Source organism: Cydia amplana, chromosome 12 (genome assembly GCF_948474715.1).
Source record: "Cydia amplana chromosome 12, ilCydAmpl1.1, whole genome shotgun sequence".
NCBI lineage: Eukaryota > Metazoa > Arthropoda > Insecta > Lepidoptera > Tortricidae > Cydia > Cydia amplana.
The window spans coordinates 15,081,732-15,103,694 of NC_086080.1; the positions used below are offsets into that span (position 1 = coordinate 15,081,732).

The window sequence follows — 21,963 nt, forward strand, 5'->3', positions numbered from 1 at the left end:
GAAAAAATAAGAATAATTGTGCGGCAAAAGGAACGGGCTCAGCATACGCTGCGTCAGTCATTTCATTACAAATTGCCTGCGCAGCGCTGATTTTCAGTCCGTCCCCTTCACTGAACCACATTGACATTTATGCGGGTTAAAAAAAAAAAAATTTCTAAACAAAAAACCACTACAAAGATCTCTATCAAAGATCTCTCTCTACGAGGACTATCGACTTAAAAAACTGTATCACAGGAATATAAATTAAGCATAAAATAGCATAAATAATTCGTACCTACAAGTTTAACCCCTTATTCTTTATTCAAACAAACACAAGTATACATAAGTATATTTTTTATTGTACAGATTTTTTAGAACTATGGATGGGCGATGAGGTCTGGTAAAACAGTGTATTTTACATTCTTCAATCAATATATCTATCTAATACCTTTAAACGAGTAATTCTTGCATATTTATTTATTCATATATTTATTTATTTATATGTATATATATTTCGGGGATCTCGGGAATGGCTCTAACGATTTCGATGAAATTTGCTATGGGGGTTTATGGGGGCGAAAAATCGATCTAGCTAGGTTTTATTTCTGGGAAAACGCGCATTTTTGAATTTTTATTAACTCTGATATGAATAAACATTTTAACACTCGCCAAGGTTTATAAACACCATGTCAACACCTGTCAATCAGGACAAACGACTAACGAGCCACCGTTATCGCGGCGATATCAAGGCCGTATCGGTATCGTATAATAGTCGTTTAATGATTAATATCTGGGGTATGGGAAAACATATAAAAACTCGAAAATGCGCGTTTTCCCAGAGATAAGACCTAGCTAGATTAGGGATTGCAGAACCGGTACTATTTAAAAGAACCGGGATTTTCGGTACCGGGTAAAAATGGAACCGGGATTTCACATCAATTTTCAGTAAAAGAAAAGCTTAAAACGACCACGAATCTTTCTTAAAACAATAAAAAAGTAGCACAGTGAAGGTACACACTTCTTTTGTACCATAATATGTCTTTAAGTCACACAATCATTAATAATATACTTTGTTTCTTTTTTCCCAAACTACATGATATTTTTACTATCTTTGTTGATCGGCAAAAACTGAGTTATGGCTCAGTAATATCATCATTTTTTTTTTAAATATGTAAGACGTTTTGTGAAAAAGGATAAAAAAAATTATAATTTTCGCATGCGTTCAAAATGGGCTGTGGACCTTCGAACATATAATAACAGAACTATCAATACGACAAATCAAGAAATTATTCAGCCAGAATTATTAATTCATTTAAAATATCATTATCATATGTGAGTTTCTTATAACGTGTTTTAATTTGAATTAAAAGTAGTATTTTATTAATTACAAAATTGTCTCTATTTTTGCTTCTAGTTAGTATACAAATATGAAATAACTAATTGTTCGTGTAAAATTATTTATCGTACAAACATTTATGCCCTTAATGTATCAGATTACGCAATTTTATATTGTGGGCATTGTCAAACCCATTGACTTTTTTTAAATTTTATTTTAATGTAGTGGTCACCCGTAAAAGTATTACCATCAGCCTTAGATTGATAAAATATATTTATTTTCTTTATAAAACATGATATTTCATGCTAAATAACAGAAAGTAGTCAAATATTGTACCGGAAAATTTAGTCCCAAAAATCCCGGGAGTCCCGGGATTTTAATTTTGAAATCCCGGTTCTTTGCTTGGCTCTAAATCCCGGGAATTCCCGGTACTTTCGGTACCGGTATTTTCCGGGAGCAAACCCTAAGCTAGATCGATTTTTCGCCCCCGAAAACCCCCATATAGCAAATTTCATCCAAATCGTTAGAGCCGTTTCCGAGATCCCCGAAATATATATATAAATAAACAAGAATTGCTCGTTTAAAGGTATTAGATAGATAGATAGATAGATAGATTAAAGTCTGTGCGGAAAGAGAAGAGTCGTGGAATGTATGGGGCCCAATACATTCCATGACTCTTCTCTTTCCGAACAGACTCTAGTTTTCAATATATGCAGTAAAATGGTATCGATTTTATTCATTAACATTTAATCTAGCTTTTTAATCTAGCACTGAAGGTTATTCTCACTTGAATAAAGTGTCATGTCTGGAACTTGCTATGTAAACAAACCGCCATATTAAAATTGCCTCTGAATGTCAATTTACTAGTGACTTTTGTTTACATAGTTAGCAAGTTACATAGAATGACACTTTTAGGTAGCTTTCTCATGCATGTCTTGATTTCAGTGTAAAATATAAAAGGCAAATAAAATTAATGAAATGACATAATTTTCTTTGACAAATCCAGTCTGTTGTAATTTTTAACGTGATAACATCTTATAAATCGATGAACACCGGTAGCATACACGAAAAAGTGTCACGTTATGGACAGATCTCCATGGTAACGTTATGGACAGATATCCATGGTATTACGGCCACGATAATAATTGAATAATAATTAAATTCAATTCAGAAATAAAAGTATGCAATTTTTCATCAATGTTTTCTTATGACGCTATCTATCACGCAAAATTATCGTCCGTAAACCGACTTTACAGACAACCATTTTTTTTGACGAAGATTTTGGTACTCATAATATTTGTATTAAATACTAGATGAGTAAGAATGGCAATAAAATTGTAATCTATTTCAAATTTCTACTAGGTACACTTAAAAACAATGAAAAAATTTCACCACGTATGGAAATTTTCATATGGGTTGTCGACTGGCAAGTTTTGTTTGCCTTTACAGTCGCAGTCATATAATTTGCTGAATTCCTAATAGGAGCCTAGTCTGCATTCACGAAACTTGAATGGGTACAAATTAAAACAGAGTGTGGTGACACTCTGAATAATAAGTTCATTTGCTCGCAAATTCGGTGAACTTAAATGAGGCAAATTAAATACATACCTACATATTTCAACGCCATATTATTATGCTAACAATTATTTTGTGTCTAAAGCCTAAGCATATTTTTTATATCAAACGACAAATGGAAAAAAAAAATTCTCCACGGGCAATACTCAAACTTGCGATGCGACCTTACCAGAAGCGTGCGAATCTTTCCATACCTTCCTTTTTGTTTACCCGCCTTAGGGAGTAGGGAGGTTGTATCAGAACAAGACCAAAACCATATCAAAGTGTTCAATCAGAATCGGCTTCCAGAATACCGCTCTCTACGAGTATCTATACGTAGAATTGTTAATGTAGCGTAGCAATGGTACGTGTGTAGCCTTGCTGAGTTGCTACGCGTGACCATTGAATATTAGAAGTCGATCATTTCAACCATTAGTACCATTACACATAGAGATTTATTTTTATTTTAGATTTATTTTAACTTATTTTATAACTTATCTTTTTTATATGAAGCGCTGGTGGCCTAGCGGTAAGAGCGTGCGACTTGCAATCCGGAGGTCGCGGGTTCGAACCCCGGCCCGTACCAATGAGTTTTTCGGAACTTATGTACGAAATATCATTTGATATTTACGTCGCTTTTCTGTGAAGGAAAACATCGTGAGGAAACCGGACTAATCCCAATACGGGCCTAGTTTACCCTCTGGGTTGGAAGGTCAGATGGCAGTCGCTTTCGTAGAAACTAGTGCCCACGCCAATTACTGGGATTAGGTTGCCAAGCGGACCCCAGGCTCCCATGAGCCGTGGCAAAATGCCGGGACAACGCGAGGAAGATGTTGTGTTAACTTATTTTATATCGATTTGGATATTAACATGGAAATAAATAAATGGACGAAAGAAAGAAAGAAATAAATTCTACTAAAGGTTACAAAAGAAATCATATTTATTTGCTAATGCTTTCTAGCTAGCTAATGCTTTCTTATTTATTGGTAGTGAGTGGATGCACTAATTAAGAGTAATTTAATTTTTAAACTAACATCATAATCAAATTGCAACTTTTGAATACCTAGAAGCGCCACTTACACCATTCCGCTAACCCGATGTTAACCGATTAAACCAGGAGTTACCATGGTTACTAGTACAATTTGACACGGGGTTAACGGTTTAACCGCTTAACCCCGGGTTAGTGGGATGGTGCAGTGCAAGTGGACGTAAGTAGGTATAAAGATATTCCTGACATTTGAAACAGGTGGCGAACTTCCACGAAAGCCTAATTTTGTTCATACCGTTTTTTCCTGAAATAGAGTAATTCCACGGACAAAGTTAGTCTGCCCCGTCTAATTTTAGCTCTAACCGGCGGACCTTCTCGTGAAATTACTCGTCAGAGGTAATCAAGATATCAAAACAAGTTACATCTTTATTTATTTTTTTCACCGGGTAGTGACCCTGCCTGTGAAGCCGCGGTCCTGGGTTCGAATCCCAGTAAGGGCATTTATTTGTGTGATGAGCACAGATATTTGTTCCTGAGTCGTGGTTGTTTTCTATGTATTTAAGTATTTGTATATTATATCTATCGTTGTCTGAGTACCCATCACAACACAAGCCTTCTTGAGCTTACCGTGGGGCTTAGTCAACTTGTCAATTAATATTACATATATATATTTATTTATAATAAAAAATGTGAATTAATATTATATATATTTATTTATAATAAATTTTAGGAAAAAGGTTAGGATTATGACTGTAACTGTTTAACCATCTGTAGGAACAAATTGTGATATTGTTTAGATACTGCTAATAAGTTTTTTTATGGACTACTTACAGGGTGTAAATAAAATACGGTACAATATTCTCACAAAAGCTTTATGCCTGAGGCGCCTAGTTTAGTACCATCATAGCCTCCATTCAATATAACTGTATATTTTGAACATAAAATACCTATTTGCATGGGCCTAGCCAAGTGTCAATTGTTGGTAGAAACCGCCGATCGAAACTTGAAAATGTCTGGAAATGATCACGTGAATTTTCGTAGCATCTGGTATCCCATATATTTTTACTTTTCCTTTGACGTTTGTCGATGCACGAATGTCTTGTTGGCTAAACCCCGTGGTACATATACAAAGATTAAATACGTCGATTAGCGAGGAATAGGAAAATGATTAGCTAAATATGTTATAAAATTAGCTACTTACTAAGATAAGCCAGAAACATGCCTGAAATTATACAGGCTGTTTCCTGTAACAGGAGCAATAAATAAAACAGTAGGCTATACTACTCATACTGACCAACATTGGATCCGCAACTTTTAAAAATAACTTATGTTTTGATTTTTATTACACTTTAAAGTTTATTCTAAGACGCAATGTATTGCAAATTTTGTTATGTTTAAAGCGTGACAAGCAACGTCAAACACACTGATGTCAGCGTACATTGAAGGCAATATTTGTTTTGTATGAATAAAAAAGGGAAGTCTAAAGGATTCATAATTTTTAAAAGTTGTTTAACAAAAGTTTTATAGTTTGAGGAATATAATAACATGTTTAAATTATTTGCTCGTGTTACAGGCAACATCCTGTATATGAATCAATAATAATCTAAATCTAAAGACCCTACAAAGCTAATTTAAGATATCAAGTACATCAAAATACACAAGAAATGATACTATAGGTACATGTATCATTTCATCACAGGGAAGAAATGATACATGTAATCAGAGGGTGATTCTGTTTGACGTTTCTCGACATCAAGCGCTTCAAGTCGTAAATAATCCGGAAGTTTCGCGTTAAAACATATACCTATGTATATATCGCATTTTCAACCCACATAACTTACATCAGCTTAACCTTTTGTCTATATACGAGAAGTATTCTGACCAATTTTTAGTCATATTTTGGCATTTTTTTTAGAAAAAAAATCTTCTCTTTGGATGGTTAGAAATTGATCAAAATTAAATTATACCATTTTTAATTAAAGTCCAAATTATGGTGGTAAATATATGCCCCTGCCCTATTAAGGGCTATACTTATAGCACAACCGAGGCTTGAAACGCCACACACGTATGAAAGGTTAATGTTTGTTTTAACCTTTTCCACGCCGTGTCAAACACAAAAGCTGTCACTCAGACGCCACATCATTGAAGTGTCAAAACTGAAGTTGAACTTTATGTACATGCACGTAGGTCGATGTTGCTCTGTGGTCTGTGACCGATTAATCGGTCTTTGGCGTTGAACCTACGGTGCGGATATATCGGTCATTGGCGTCCAAAAGGTTAAAGAAATTACAAAATATTTAGCAGGCTACACAAAACATTCCAATACGTTCTAACGTAAGTCATCCTTAACAGAATTCTCGCAGCAATTATTTTTATTTTAACGTCTCAATATTAGGTGCTTAATAATCCAGTGAAATCACTGTTTTAAGCTGTGACATCCCTCGGAAGTTCTCAGTATTTAGTACAAATTCGATTACTGATACCGCTATCTACCATGTTTTCAGTCACAGAAGTTTCGCGTTGCTGTTCCCAGCTGTGACATCTCACAGCAGTTCATACCGGAGTGTTACAAACTTTCTTTTTGCCATGATGACGTTACTGTGGCAAGTCACAGCAGTTTATACCACAGTATTTTCGCTGTTCTAAGATGTGACATCCCAGCAGTTTTTTATTCAGTGTATTTTCTGCATTAAGCTGTGACATCCCTCAGGGAAGTTCTCAGTATTCAGTACGAATTCGATTACTGATAGCGTTATCGGCCATTTTTTTATTGGAAAGGCCTTGACCTGATTGCTGTCGCTTTTCGTACTTGGCTCTCGTGTTGCTAGGCAACAAACAGGGGCCTTATTTGGAACCGTATGATATGATAGGAATACGATTTAAATATTGGAACGTTCCACATATTATGTAAGTAAAGATAAGTTAAATACATTAGTACAGTCAGCAAATATATTAGCTTAGCACCCGTGCTTACATAATATTTGCATGCAGGCCTTCAGGGTTGTTAAGTTAGTAGTTTTGCTAACTGTACATATATGATGGCTTGGATTTGAACTTGATAGCTTATGAACTTTTCTTTACAGAGAAAAGAAATAACTGTTATAAAACTTATAAACAGTAAAATATACACAATTCTATATATTCATTTTATAACACTTATTATGCAATAAATGAGTTATTTTCACTCTTAAAAAAAAAAACACAATTCTTGCTTAGTAGACAATTGTGTACGCATTTTTTTATGTAGAAGCAATATATTAATAAAAAGGTAATTAATTAGCATATTCAAGGTTGGTCGGTTCGCGGAATTTGTTATTAAGTTACTAGTTAATATACATACATGTACTTCTGTAAACATAAACGATAACCCAAATTCGATAGGAATTTAAACCATTGCCAGAAAACATTTGTAAAACATTTGTAAATTAAGCGCTGAAACGGAAAGAATTCCGTCCGGAATACGCAGAATAATTAATTATCAAAGCGCTCTTTACGAGTCAACAAGCGTCATCAAATTTATGTTCCGGATGATCTCGTTCCCAATGCTATACTTGGACAACGCTATGTACTCCATAATTCTCGTATTGTATCAGGTAAAGTACTCTGGGACTATTGTAATGCAACATAATTATGTAATACATACGATGTAAAAGTAAAGTAAAGTAAAGTAAATCTTTATTTCAGTACATATTTGATATTGAGCATAAGTATTAGACAAAGAGGATAAGCAAGTACTCGAATAACATAAACTAGGAACAAATTATACATGGTTCCTACACTAGGCAGTGCCTATCCCGTAGGTAGCCGACACAGTTACGAGTATTCAAACGACATGTAGCGCGTAGTTAACACAATCAGGCTTAGATTATTGCAGGTCATAATTATTAAAACGAAACTTATTTCAAAAATTACAAATAATATTAATATAATCTATGAAGTTAAATATTTATTTACATTTTGAGCTTACTAAGGTGTAGCGAAATGCAGGTGTGTAAGTGCGTGTGTGTGCAAGTGAAGGGGGCGAGTTTGTTTGTATGTATGTTATGTTTGTGTATAAGTGAATAAACTAATCCATGTGTTTATGCTAGGCATTTCTTCTATCTCCTCGTAAGATAGCGTATTTAGCCATGTTTTGAGTTTGCGTTTTAGTTCTGCGGTTGAACAATCTTTAAAACTAACGGTTGCACTAACTTTGTTGTAGATGTACGGTTGGAGTACGATACGAATGCTGTTTTAACTGTTGGAATGGGAATTTTATACTTTCGTTTTTGCATCATAGCTGAGAGATCTGGCGATTCAAGAACTCTAGCGTGTTCGTTCATCACTACCCGCATAATAAACAAACTACGAACGTTCAGTACCTCCAAATCCCCATACACTTGCTTCGTTGGGTACAAGACTGGATGTGGTTGTACTTAATAAATAAAAAAATAAAATAAAAAAAAAACAAAACTCGGCAGTATATAAGTATACGATACACAATGGGCTAAAATTGCTTACAACGTGGCCATATTTAATGAAAAATACTTCCGCCCACAACAATATTGAATGGCGAATTTTATAAGGCCTTCAGCATAGCGTGTAAATGAACAGTGGTGTAACTTTTCGTTCCGGTTCGTATGAATCGCTGTGGTTTGCAGGGCCGGCTTCTTTTGACAGCCTCCTAGTAAGTTATTCATACATACATTTGGTCGAGCGCAATGTAAATATGAATTGCCTTGAATGGCCACTCAATGCACCACGCGCCGCTTCCATCCAGTCCGCGGCCTTAGTTGCAATACTGTGCACCATTCACTGTGTCTCGCGTATTTGCGTTTCATTCCCGATTTGATTGGATCACGCGATTTGCAAGAAGATGGCCGCTCGTCGCCGATTCGCGTAAATAACAACATTAAACACAAAAAGCTTTATCAGCCAAGTCATTATACGTATTAAAAATTAAAGATATATTATCTTATTGAATACGGTTTTAAAACCCCCTGGCACTGACTAAAATAACCGACTTGGTTTCACATTACATCTCAAAACTGTTTGTAGTAGAAGAATTGCGTTGCAAGACTTGCATCTTTTTACATGTAATGTTTTGATGGGATTATATTGTCCACAGAAAAGACGCTGTACTTAATGAACTCACTCATTTTCTGACTGATACATTATTCCGTCTAGCCAAAATACATTCGTAGTACACATACATTTGTATAATGTAATAGAAAACTCCAGACAATTAATATATATAGACATTTATTCACATGTTGGATAGCCAACTGCGGCTTAAGCGATAAAAATAGATAGCCAAATTACTTATTAGTTGTTTATGTGACTGCTACATGCTGCTACATAATGAAATGCATTAAAATACGAGTGTGGGTTTATAAAACGAACGGAGTGAGTTTCATAACATAATACAATCAAACGAGTGTAATTTACATAGGTACACTGTTTTACCAACACACATACCTATTACCTATAAGCACTTTATAGTGTGTTCAGGAACCGCGTGTTACGGCCGGTATTACGGCATCGTTGCTACCCCCTCCCCTCACGTGATATTTAATCTCACAAGTACCTTCTAGTGACAAGTACAAAGCTCAAGTAAACATAGCATGAACCTAAGCTGTATTTAGTTTAACAACAAGGATATACTCATAAAACTTCAAGTTAGCTTTATGACCTATGAAACGACAGTCCAAGACAGACAGGCAGTAAAAAACATATAAACCGCGTATAGCATAACTGCTTTTATTGTATCTCCAACATACTTCGGAGATATGAACATTGGGTTTACGTTTCACATGTGATGGAGGAATGGAAAATTGTCATCTGATGAGTAAATCATTAAAACATTATGATTTAAGATGAAACAGAATTTAATTTTAGTTCGTTTTTTAGCATTAGAAAAAAGTTAAATAATCCTGACGAGTTTTTTTATTGAAAAACCCTTTTGAAAAATAAGTCACGGCAAAAATGTAACAATTTTTAATCATATAGGTACGATTATTTACATTATTTTGCTGTGATAAGTAATAGTTACTGATTTATAAAAGCGTTTTTCAATTAAAACACACGCCAAGATCGCGTAGTCTTTTTCTAATGCTAAAAAAACGATAAGGTTATTTGTAGAACCAAGTTTGCTTAGTTTGGGGCTAGGTTTATCTGTGTAAGATTGCCTCCAATATTCATTTAACAACGCCTACTAAGGTATTAAGACTTTTTAATTTATTCCTTAAAAGATTTAATTTTAAGATAAAGCAATTACACGATTAATTAACGACAACGATTCTCATTAGTCTTTTTTAACCTTTTTCCTACAGGGTAAATTCTATCTATACCTAGCAAAAAAAAATCAAAGTATACCGTAAAATGGGGTGAGTAGGGTCAAAACTGAAATTCAAACCTCGATAACATTTTATTTTTACATATGAAAACTGAATGGTGTATATAATAAGTGTTCCGGACGTTTGTATTTTAGTTTTTATTTTATTTTGGGTAGATCCATTTCATAACTTTGACGATAAAGAGGAAAACCCACCTCACCCCGTAGTGCCTCGTATTTGGGGTGAGAGGGGTTTTCATACAAAGGTGATTTTGGAAGATTGTTGGATCGATTTTTTTAATTATGCGTATTACTATAGCTCCATTTTAAATTGGAATACATTATTTTTGTAGCAGTAGCCTTAAAATCCCTTCTCACCTCCCTCTCAAACCTTCTCTCCCCATGCATTCATAACCCACCTCTCCTCGCGAAACCTACTCACCCCGTTTTACGGTAGTCCGACATTTTAGAAATTAAAAAGTGGCAACATTGTAGTGTCGATGTCGTGCCGTTTTCTTAAATTGATTTGAAAGTAGAGGATATAGTGAAAGTAAAGATCGTAAAATAACTTTTGAAATCCGTTTAGTCCACAATGTCTGCAAACTTTGCTGTGCAAAGTCTTAGCTTTTCTTAGAAGTGTTAACCAGTTTATCTCTAGAAAATCAGTTTTTTGTAGCGTTGGCGTGACTTTAACGAGTTTCTTCGGTTGAAAATTAATTAAGTTTTGGTGCTTTACTTTTTGTATATTATAAGTTAAGAGTTAGGTATTACAGCCTAGCTATGGGACGGCAGGTTATGGGACACTAGGGGTACAGCCCTAGTGTACATTTCATTCGATAGCGTGACATGACGTACAGTCACCTGCAATAATATGTTACACAATGAAGGCCGCAAAAATATCTGACACGATCTTATTTGTAGAGCCTTCGAACATTTACATATTATTTCAGGTGTGGCGACTGGCTGGCGTGCGACCTCTTTTATACCTTTTTAATTTGTATTTCTAATTCGAATCCTTGTTGATGTCAGTCTACCTGTCACCGTGATACTGATATCATCTTGTATTTGGTTTTATTTATTAAAATACTTAATCATATATCAATCTACGAGTTTCCATCATCTCCATAATACAGTCCACCCCAGTAGCCATCAAGATGAACGTGTTTAAAGTTTTTAACTACTTCTACGCGGAACAATTCTGGGGCAAAAGCTAATTTACAAAATTATGTTATGATCGTTGCAAAAACAATATTCTATCGTAGGTATAACGTTTCAGAAACAAGTATGAATCAGGTTAAATTGGCCTCGAGTCTGGTAGTACCAGCCTGAGAAAATGCTACCATTGTTATAAATAGACAATCACTGTTGTCTCTAGAATAACCTATTAAGAAAGAACTTGTTTTTAACAAGCTTTTATTAGGTCGACCTGTATGTAACTATGTAATGGGATCTAAGGTAACTAATTTAACCATGTTCCAAGGATCGTAGCGTCACGAAAATTGGCAGCTGTATGTAGTTCTGATGACAATACAATAATATGGTACTGTCGAACTGATCTGAAGATGGAGACAGGAGGTGGCCATAGGAACTCTCGACCTGTATGTAACAAAAAGTAAAATTACGGTTATTTTGTACAGAATAGAAAACTATCTATTCACCAAATATTATCGAAATCTGTAATAGTATCGAAATTAACTACAACAAAATAAATAAAATAATAGTTGAAGAGTTCCATCAATATCTTCTTATTCATCGGATCCCGACCTGATGAGAACAGGACCTAATTGTGAACTAATAAAAACCCTTTCAAATAATAAAAGAATTGAGGAGGTTCTCAATTCCTATGGAATCTTGAAGTCTAGGCTTGTAAAACCTATGGCATTGCCACTAAGTTCTGTCGGTCGGTAGCAAATAATTCTGTTATGCATGTAAGGTAAACGTACTGGTGCTCGACGCGGTCCCAGTACATGCCATCTTGAAACTTAAGTCATTGTCAATAGAGGTGACAGCAGGGTGCCATCTATTGGGCATTAGCATGTCGAGCAATAGTACGTTTACCTTAGTATGTACTATGTCAGCCATGTAAACATATTACCATAACAAACACCCTTCTGTATGCTAATCTCTGGCCGCCACATATGTCAATTTGGTGACCTACGCAATAATACATCAAGTTGGATCGAATTATGTTATGGCCTAATTTGATATGATATCTTATGCAGCAGTGGCCAACTTTAGGTTAATTTCGTTATTATTATTACTTTGTGTTGCATTTTAATTTTTTAATTTAATTATTATCGTTGTATATGTTTAAACGAGGAGCCAGTTTTCCCATTTAGGTTAAATATGATAGATATCATTAATTAAGGCAATTCATCCATATTGGTGAAGTTTGTAGGTACATATCTGTAAATAACACATATGATCTTAAATTGTGCCCAAACGTCGAAAAATATTGTTCTATAGGTACATTATTTACTTTTACGATGATATTAGTGTCGCTCCCTGTGATATTGTGTCACGTTTTCAATATCTAATATTGACCGAAATATTGTATACGTCATTTGGGAAAAAAGTGCCCAGAGCTATTAGGATCGAACTATGCAGTACCGGTCGAAAGCCTCTACGCACGATAAATTAAAAATCGTTCACTTTTGCCCTTTAAACACGGACGCAGTAATATAAGTAGAAATTATAAAATTAAGAATGCTGCAATATTAAAACATTCAAAAATGAACGAATATTAAATTGTGGATTCAGTAGTGAATATTTTATAACCGTGCTAATTGGCTGAACACGCTGAGTCTTGCTAGCTTTCTAGCTACCATTTTGAAAATAGTTTCATAGTAAACTATGATTCTGAAGGGCTACCGCGAACACCGTTATTCGCAAATTGTGGGGATCTTTCTCTTTTACTCCAATGAAGGCGTAATTAGAGTGACGGAGAAAAATGCCCGCAAATTGCGAACTTCGATTTTCGCGGTTATAACCCTGATCTTCGTGCATAAAGCGTCAACTTACGGCACTCTGCGCAAAACGAAATTGCTGCTTTCCGGCTCCGTCAAACAGAAAAATAGTATACGAACCTCGGCCAGAGAATAAAAACCCTCAGATCTCTTGGAATTGTTGCTCACAAGGAATAAAATTAGATTAGATTACTTGGAGACGGCACAAAAACGTGGTCGCTCTCAACGGGCCTCAAAAGAAGGCTCAAGATCACTCACGTTGTTGACTCGCCGACAAAATAATTGAGATCTATATGGGTGCCAAGTTCTGTGCTGTGTAGAAAATCCTGAAATTATAAAGGATTTCTCTTGGCTAGTTTTTAAAAACAAACCAAGTTTTTGAGAAAGTAACATAGAAGAGGAATGGAGCGAGCTATGCTCGAAGTTTCCCTGCGTGATCGAATCAGAAATGAGGAGATCCGCAGGAAAACCAAAGTTGTCGACATATCTCAGAGAATTGCCAGACTTAAGTGGCAGTGGGCGGGCCACAATGCTCGCAGAACCGGTGGCCGATGGGGCAGAAAGGATCTCGAGTTGCGACTACGTACCGGAAGACGCAGCGTGGGAAGGCCCCAGACTAGGTGGACCGACGATCTGGTTAAAGTCGCGGGAAACCGTTGGCTGAGGGCAGCGAATGACCGTTCGTTGTGGAGATACTTGGGGGAGGCCTTTGTCCAGCAGTGGACGTCTTTCAGCTGAGATGATGACTTGTAGATGGAGATGTGAGGGAATCAACCAATAGCGTTGGTTGCTATCCAGCGGATATGTTCCTTCACCTCCGGTAGGTATCTCCCCCGCAGGTGAAAGGTGTTTCCAGTAAGGTCTTATCATGACTAGGCAGGAAGAAAATTTAGTACTGCCACCAGGTTTGCGCGGTTGCAGAGATGCTACCTAGACATATGTAAGCTTGGAGGATTTAACCAAACGGAGACGCCTTATGTGTAATTTTCTGTACCAAACAAATTTTTGCGGGGGAGGGGCAAATGTATACGTAACGTAAAAATAGCCATGTCAGATAAACGTCAGTCCATACGTCATTATATATGACCATTGGCCGCCTATTTTCGACAGAGGGGAACGCCTGTTAATGGCTACTCCGTTTGGTTATATCCTCTAAGTATGTAAGTACCGAATATGGCGGGACATACCAAATCATCGCCACTGACCTCCGGATACCGTACCTTTAGAGCGGTTTCGCACTACATCCGATCCGAATCCGATCCGAACCCATGAAAATATGGGTCTAAAAAACTCGGACCGAATTCGAATATTCGCTTATGCACTAGTCCTATCCGAACCCGTGAAAATATGGGTCTAACTCGGACCGAATTCGGATATTCGCTTACGCACTATTCCTATCCGAACCCGTGAAAATATGTCTAACTCGGACCGAATTCGTATATTGGCTTACGCACTAGTCCTATCCGAATACCCCGCCCGCCCCGCTGCCTCTCTGCTCATACGCAGCTCGGCTTTGACTCGGACACAGTGCGCGAGCGTTCATACAAATAATACTAAGGCTACTTCGGTCCGCCAAACATCTTCTCCGGAATGGAGATTCTAGAATGACGGAAAGAAATCGGACGACGGAGATCGGATGTAGTGCGTAACCATAGAATTAGTTCTACGGCTACAACGGACCATATTTTCACGGGTTCGGAGCTGATTCGGATCGGACGTAGTGCGAAACCGCCCTTACCCAAACTTCAATCTCCGCAATTTAAATCTCGTCCGTTAAATGCGAACTGACGTCAATTTCTTTTAGCCTCAACACGATAATCTGACAAGTGACAGTCCGTCAATTTGACGTTTTTCGCGAGACTAATCGCTTCTCGATGGGGCACCTAAAAATAACGTGTTCAATCGATGAAGCGCGAAAATGATTCTACGGTTCTTTGTGATAAAGTTCAAATTGGAATGACTGAAGTAAGGATACAATTTTAAAGGGTTGTGACGATGAGATTGATGTTGGTTCAAAATGTGATTTTAGACGTGATTAGATTGAGTTTACATTGATTCAAGATAGTACTATTAATTTTAATTTATAATGAATTTGATTTCTATGCCACTTGGTATGTACAGTCGCCATCAGATCTATACCGGAGCAGCCAAGGTGGTCACAAATATCTGAACACGCCTCTATTGTAAATGCGTTAGAGTGAGATCCGATCGCTCTTAACCAACTGAGCTACCGAAGCTTACCAGAAGCGTGCAAATTTTTCCATTCCTTTTTTGTGTTGACGCGCCACAGGGAGGCGCATGGTAATAGGGAGTATTACTACAGTGTTTTGCCGCCAGAATGCAGCACTACTAGCACTAGTGACTTAAGTATACCATAGAGTAACTTATACATACTGTACCTTAAACTGTTTTTTGACACGTTTTCACAGGCAATCAAATATGACATTGATAATCAAGGCGGTTTGTTTACAAAGGGCCTACCGGGAAACGCGAAATCAAAACTCGGCTATCTGCTTCTTTATCGCTCGAATATGCAAGAGTGATAGAGAGGTTAGGTAACAAAATTTCGACTCTCTCGTTTGCGGTAGACCCTTAGATTGTGACATACTGTGGGAGTGGCGCCGCCTATGCAGAGTTTCGCGTAATATTCCCTATTCTATATAATACTACAAACAATTTTTTTATCAAGCAGACAACTTATGTTGTATTCTAATTACAGTTAAACGACAAATAATACCCCAATTCAAATAATCTTCAATAAGACCTCAAGGGCTTTAATCAAACTTTAATGTATAGGTACAGGGTGGCAAAAGGTTGTCTGGGCGGCGTTGATTAAAATTGGATTCCAACGATTTCGGCGACTTCATAGACTAGGAATCCTCTAGACGGAGTTTAGAGCAATTATTTCATGAAACCGATGCTGCCAAAAATACGGGGGTGCGGGGGGACGAGGTGAGCGAATCCCGTGCCGTGATCACCAATCCAATCACGGCACGGGATTGACTCGAAGATAGAGTAAAACTACCGTATAAGTGACAGAGGGGGTAGCGTTACTATGCTCAGTCTAGAGGATGTCTTGTCTGTGGGCGACTTTGTCGCTGTTCGCTCAATTAGAATTGTAATTCAGATAGGTACTCTATGTTACTTGGATTTCGTCACTTTGATTTGGATTAATATTTTAATAAACGTGGCAATTAGTCAAATAGTTGAAATAGGCTAGTTGAGAATGTCTTTTCATTTATTGAATCAGTCAATCACGCCTAGCCAAGATGACAATCGTTCGTAGAGAAACGAAGCGAAACGCTATCTGTCACTATCGCACTAATACGGCTTTCTAAGAGTCTTTAAGACCAAGTTCAGTCTGGCCCGCCACATCTGGGCTATAACCGCAAAAATCGAAGTTCGTCAATTTCGGGAATTTTTCTCTGTCACTCTAATTACGCCTTCATTGGAGTAAAAGAGAAAAGTCCCCGCAATCTGCGAATTTCAGTTTTCGCGGTAGCCCCTCTGGGCCCATAATAGGTGTAATGCAATCCATAATTGCTGAGGTCGCCGTCATCGAAATCGATGAGGAGGACGTATTAATATGGCTTTTAATATACTTCGAAATGGTACTCGATATCGACCTAAAAGTTTTCCTAAACCCTCATTAAAGTATTCAAAAAGCACCCAAAACCTTATTTACGAACATTTTTATTAAGGCAAGTTCGGAAAAGGGATAACGACTTTACATTGTCAATTAGGGGCCTTTGCGGGAAAAAGTGTTCGATCCATTCACCGACGTAAAAAGAGGGAAATGTGGAAAATGCTTGCAGGAAACGAGGAACGAAGTTTTAATGAAAGATTGTGGTACAGATGTAACAGTTATTACGATAAACTAACAGAATCTTCTAAATATAAAACTCCCGTGAGACTCAAACATATTAATTATAGTCTGTGTAAGTTAAGAAGTCAATTTTGACAGCTATGAATTCACCCTCATATAATTTACGACGCTAACACCTGCCGTTTAACCGTTAGCCTTAGTGTCATACTAGCGACCCTTCGCTTCGCACAGGTTAACAAATTATACACAAACCTTCCTCAAGAATGACTCTATCGATAGGTGAAAACCGCATGAAAATCCATTCAGTAGTTTTTGAGTTTATCGCGAACATACAAACACACAAATAGACAGACGCGGCGGGGGACTTTGTTTTATAAAGTGTAGTGATAGTGATATAAAGGTCAAATCATAAATGTCAGCATTGACTTCTTACTGGCCAGGGACTAGTATGTATGTATGTATGTATGTCTCTTTATTGCACAATATCTGGGAGACCGAGCTTTGCTCGGAAAACATATAATAACTCAAAAATGCGCGTTTTCCCAGAGATAAGACCTAGCTAGATCGATTTTTCGCCCCCGAAAACCCCTATATAGTAAATTTCATCGAAATCGTTAGAGCCGTTTCCGAGATCCCCGAAATATATATACATCTAAATAAATAAATAAATATACAAGAATTGCACGTTTAAAGGTTTAAGATAAACAGGTTTACATAAAACGGACAAAAACAAAACAAAAATAAAAAACAAAGGCGAACTTATACCTAAAACGGATCTCTTCCAGCTAACCTTTGAGAAAATGCGAAAGGATCAAACACTAACAGGGGAAAGACAGTTTAATTTTAATATGGACAGTGTAGTAGTTCTGTGAGCTATAGACCTCTGGAGCATAGCCTGAATAAATGTATAACTCCGCTGTTTTTATGAGAAAATGGCCAAAAATTTGAATCGCCAAAGAAAATCTATTTAATTATTGAACCTGATCACAATATTCGGTTGAGAATTGCGACTTGTAGAGGAGACCATCTGAATAATAGAAAGCATTTTTGCCCAAGCTGAAAAGTCATTCATTTAAAGTTATCGAACCGCCCACATTACCGCGTGGGAGATGAAGAGTACCTACTGATATCCTGTGACCTACAATCGTCGCCCTTCTTCGAGCTACAATAAATATTTCTTGAATAAAAAAACGTGACACTAGGACAGTCCTTCGCAATAGCATACCTACAACACAAGAGCATAAAGTTACCCATTTCAACAGAGGCAATTTAGTTGTATTTATTCTGCTTTTCACTTCGATTGCGAGGAAAATATCAAATATTTTAGGTTATTTTACAAGACTAAAGAAATGAGTACCTACTTGGACACTCGGAACTTGGAAGCAGACAGCACTTGGCAGTCTATATGGCAGGTTTTGAACTTTATTCCTAAGTCAATAAGGGTCGTAACAAGTGATTTTACTTTATGCAATGAATGCATAAAAAGCAACCTTCACGTGACTGAAATATCAGCTTTACGAGCATGAAGATTGAAAAAGATATTCGGGAGCAAATTTTTCATCTACTAGATATTTACTTAGTTAAGTTATTAAGTTATTGCTATCTGTGTATGTTGTCAATCGCTTTCTTTTTTTTTGTTCCACTAACACTTAGTTTTTAATCTTAATTGTTACTAACCATTATGGGCCAATGTTGTCTTTTAAATAAATAAATTGAATTGAATTGAATTAGTGCAAATTACTCGTACCGCAAGTAGGGGCGCCATCTACAACTAACGGAGGGTAAAGCAACTTTATTCATTATGAGATTTCATATCATTCCCTGTCATTCCAAGGGATCATCCATTAATTACGTCACACGAATTTCTAGGTTTTTTTACCCCTCCCCCCTCCTTGTCACACTTGGTCACATTTTGCAAACCCCTCCCCCGGCTCCCCCCCTGGTGTGACGTCACATTTTAGGCAATTTTGTTTTCAACGAAATCTACAATATTAACTCGGCATTATTTTTTTAATAAAAAAATATTTTTGATATATAAATATTAGTAATTTTATAACACAACGAAAGTTACATCCAAAATCTCATTATTTAACTGTACAGCGAATAAAAAAATATAAATTAATTTTCGGTTACTGATGAAGTTAAAGTGACATCACAATGTTTGTGACTCCCCCCTCCCCCATGTCATAACATGTCACATTTTCTTGACCCCCTCCCTCCCCCTAAACGTGTGACGTAATTAATGGATGACCCCCAACTGTAATTTCGTTACTTAAAACTAATGTCATTCTTAATAAAAGTCTCTTTATTATCCCGCTGAAGGCTTTCAATTTTCATTGAAAAAGCGATGTATTCTCAACGCAATAATATTTTTGCTCAGTCATTGTTCCCTTTTATAAATTATTTAATAAAAGAGATTTTATGAAGCAATGGAAACATTAAATTAATGTTATGTTGCACTCAAAACAGAAGTTAATTTGCAGAAGCTTTTTCAGTGGAATATTGGAAATGACAAGAGGTGAAAGTCATTAAAGAGTTAAAATTAAAAATGAGTTTAGAACTGCCCAGACAATTACAGGCAATACATATTGAAATAAACACAATTAATCTCTATTAAAACCCCAACTACAATGTCACTACACCTAAAACAAAATCCCCTCCCCCCCCCCATAAAAAATGTTGCCAGGCAGAGTGTTGGCAGGTGGGCCAAAATGTTTACGGAAAATACGGAATGGTGGCCGCTTTCAGACGACTTGGCGTCCGTTGGCTCGTTGGGTGGATGATATTCGGAAGAAGTGACCCACTTCTGGATGAGATTCGCTCAGGACCGGGATAAGTGGCGTACTCGAAGAGAGGCCTATCCTCAGCAGTGGGCGATAAAAGGCTGATATGATGATGATGAAAGTCTCAAAAGCTGAATAGTCTTTTCTACAATTACATGCTGCATAAAGCCATCCACATTTGTTAGCGCAAATCTGCATGCGGATTTTGTTTGATCCCGATAATAAATGGATGGTGTATCGGAGCCATCTTGCCGTCGTGGGCGGAGGGTGTCGCGTAACTTCAAACCCTTGGCCTGGATTCCCGAAGGATGCCATTCGAACTGGGATCCATAAAATCGCATGTAAGCATCCGACCTGGGGGCCGATTTTTGAATTTCGATCGCTCGATTTCGACACTCGAAAATCGGAGGAAAACGGTGAAATGCTGATTTTTTAAATACGAGCGATAGAAATTAGTAATCTAGTGGTACTGACCACTCGTTTTCAATTCCATTAGTAGAATTTACATGCCTAGTAGTGGAGATATTACTAAACGAAATACACGAAATCGAGCGGTCGAATTTCAAAAATCGGCCCCCTGATGACATTTTCATATAATGGGAATATCATTGTTGGCGAAATATAAAGGCCTACAAAAACATATTGACTGAACAGAAATGTAATCCAGTTTGGGTCGCGTTTTTACTGATGAAAGAATATAAGTATGTAAGAATTGGCAGTAGGTACAAAATTTTTCTTTTTTCTTTATTTAATATTTAGCGGCCCAAATGTATACCAACAAAATTATCAGGGGAATTCATGTTAGAAAATAATTATGAGTGATTTTATGTACGCATGTCAATTGGCGTTAAAAATTACGACGCAAATAAGTTTTAGAGTCTGTGCGGAAAGAGTCGGAATGTAATTGGTTTCCATATAGGTAGGTAAAGTCTATTTTTTTATTCGGTAGGCTGAAATGACAGTTAATAGTATGAACATGAAATGTCATTTCATACTATTAACTGTCATTTCAGTCTACCGAATAAAAAAATAGACTTTACTTAATCCACGACTCTTCTCTTTCCGCACAAACTCTAATGGTGTAGATGCAACTAGTTTGATATTTTGTATAATTATTTGCCTATTTGTATAATTTTTATTGGCCAGTTTAGTTTTTTTTTGCTATCAATGCTATGACCTATTTTTGTGTACCTATAAGCAATTTAAAATAGGTGACAGAAAGTCGTGCAAAGTGCAAACTTATAAGTAAAGGTCATAGTTAAAACATTTTTTTAAAGTAATTTGCATTTAAACTGTTGCCTCTGCAAACTGATCTCTACGCGCATTAGCATAAGATTTAAAACGAAATTATTCTTAATCTGAACAGTATAGCCAAAATAAAGTCGGTTTATATTTGAACCAGAATCGGTCAGTTTATAAAAAGGCAAGGGTGTGGTCGAAGGGAAGCGTCGATAGCACCCGACCCCCCCAACCTGTGGAATCACCACCTGAGCGGCAACCTGTTACACCCTGTAGCTGACGCGCAACACCCTATAGCTGCCGCGCAACACCCTGTATAACAAAAATACTTACCCTTCTCATCACACGCAGGGAAAACGATGAAGTCTTCATGTTTATTTTTCTTGATTAACTTCAACTTTAAAAAGTTAAACACTATAAATATCTCTTTTATACACTGCACTAAAATATATAAATCTCACTATTTAGCAAAGATATAAAATCTATTTCGCTGTTCAAATTTGTGGTTGTTATTAAAATATATTTATTTTATATGTAGAGTTAGGAGCGAGCGACGCAGCGGACGGTTTCAGCACGACTGATTATCAACCCCGTCGCGGAACAGGGTGAAAAGGACATAACGGTTACTCACAACCAAAACGTAATCACTCCCGACTTGCACATGCGAAAACCAACCTAAACAAGTCATGATAAGTTTCAAATCAGAGTGGTCATGAATTTGCACTTTTGAAGGATCTTATAGTGATCTCTCTTTCACACGTTGCTTGTAGTAACATAGATACAGGATGAATTGAATTTATACCAGCGCTAGGACGTATCGAGTCTTTGCCACTGGAATTTTCCGTTGTTCAACATACATTGCGTACTGTGTAAGGCTTATTTTGTGTTCTAGTTAGGAAACAAGCAATGTAGGTTATTTAGCATTTGTAAAGTATATTTTAATGGTTGAATAGAGTTTATATTATTGCACTTTCAACGG

At 36.7% G+C, this 21,963-nt stretch overlaps 1 protein-coding gene across 2 annotated transcripts in view; it reads right to left on the reverse strand.

Moving 5' to 3' along the window:
• The window catches only part of LOC134653109 (calmodulin-A-like), a 255,376-nt gene extending 233,622 nt beyond the window's left edge, over nucleotides 1–21,754 (reverse strand). Inside the window, exon 1 of one of the 2 annotated variants that reach the window (XM_063508413.1) lies at nucleotides 21,318–21,754. In XM_063508413.1, coding sequence (XP_063364483.1) covers nucleotides 21,318–21,356 — 39 coding nt within the window. In that variant the 5' untranslated portion in view covers nucleotides 21,357–21,754. The remainder of the gene's footprint in view (nucleotides 1–21,317) is intronic. The other variant, XM_063508414.1, reaches the window with a different exon arrangement.
• Nucleotides 21,755–21,963: the final 209 nt, after the last annotated feature.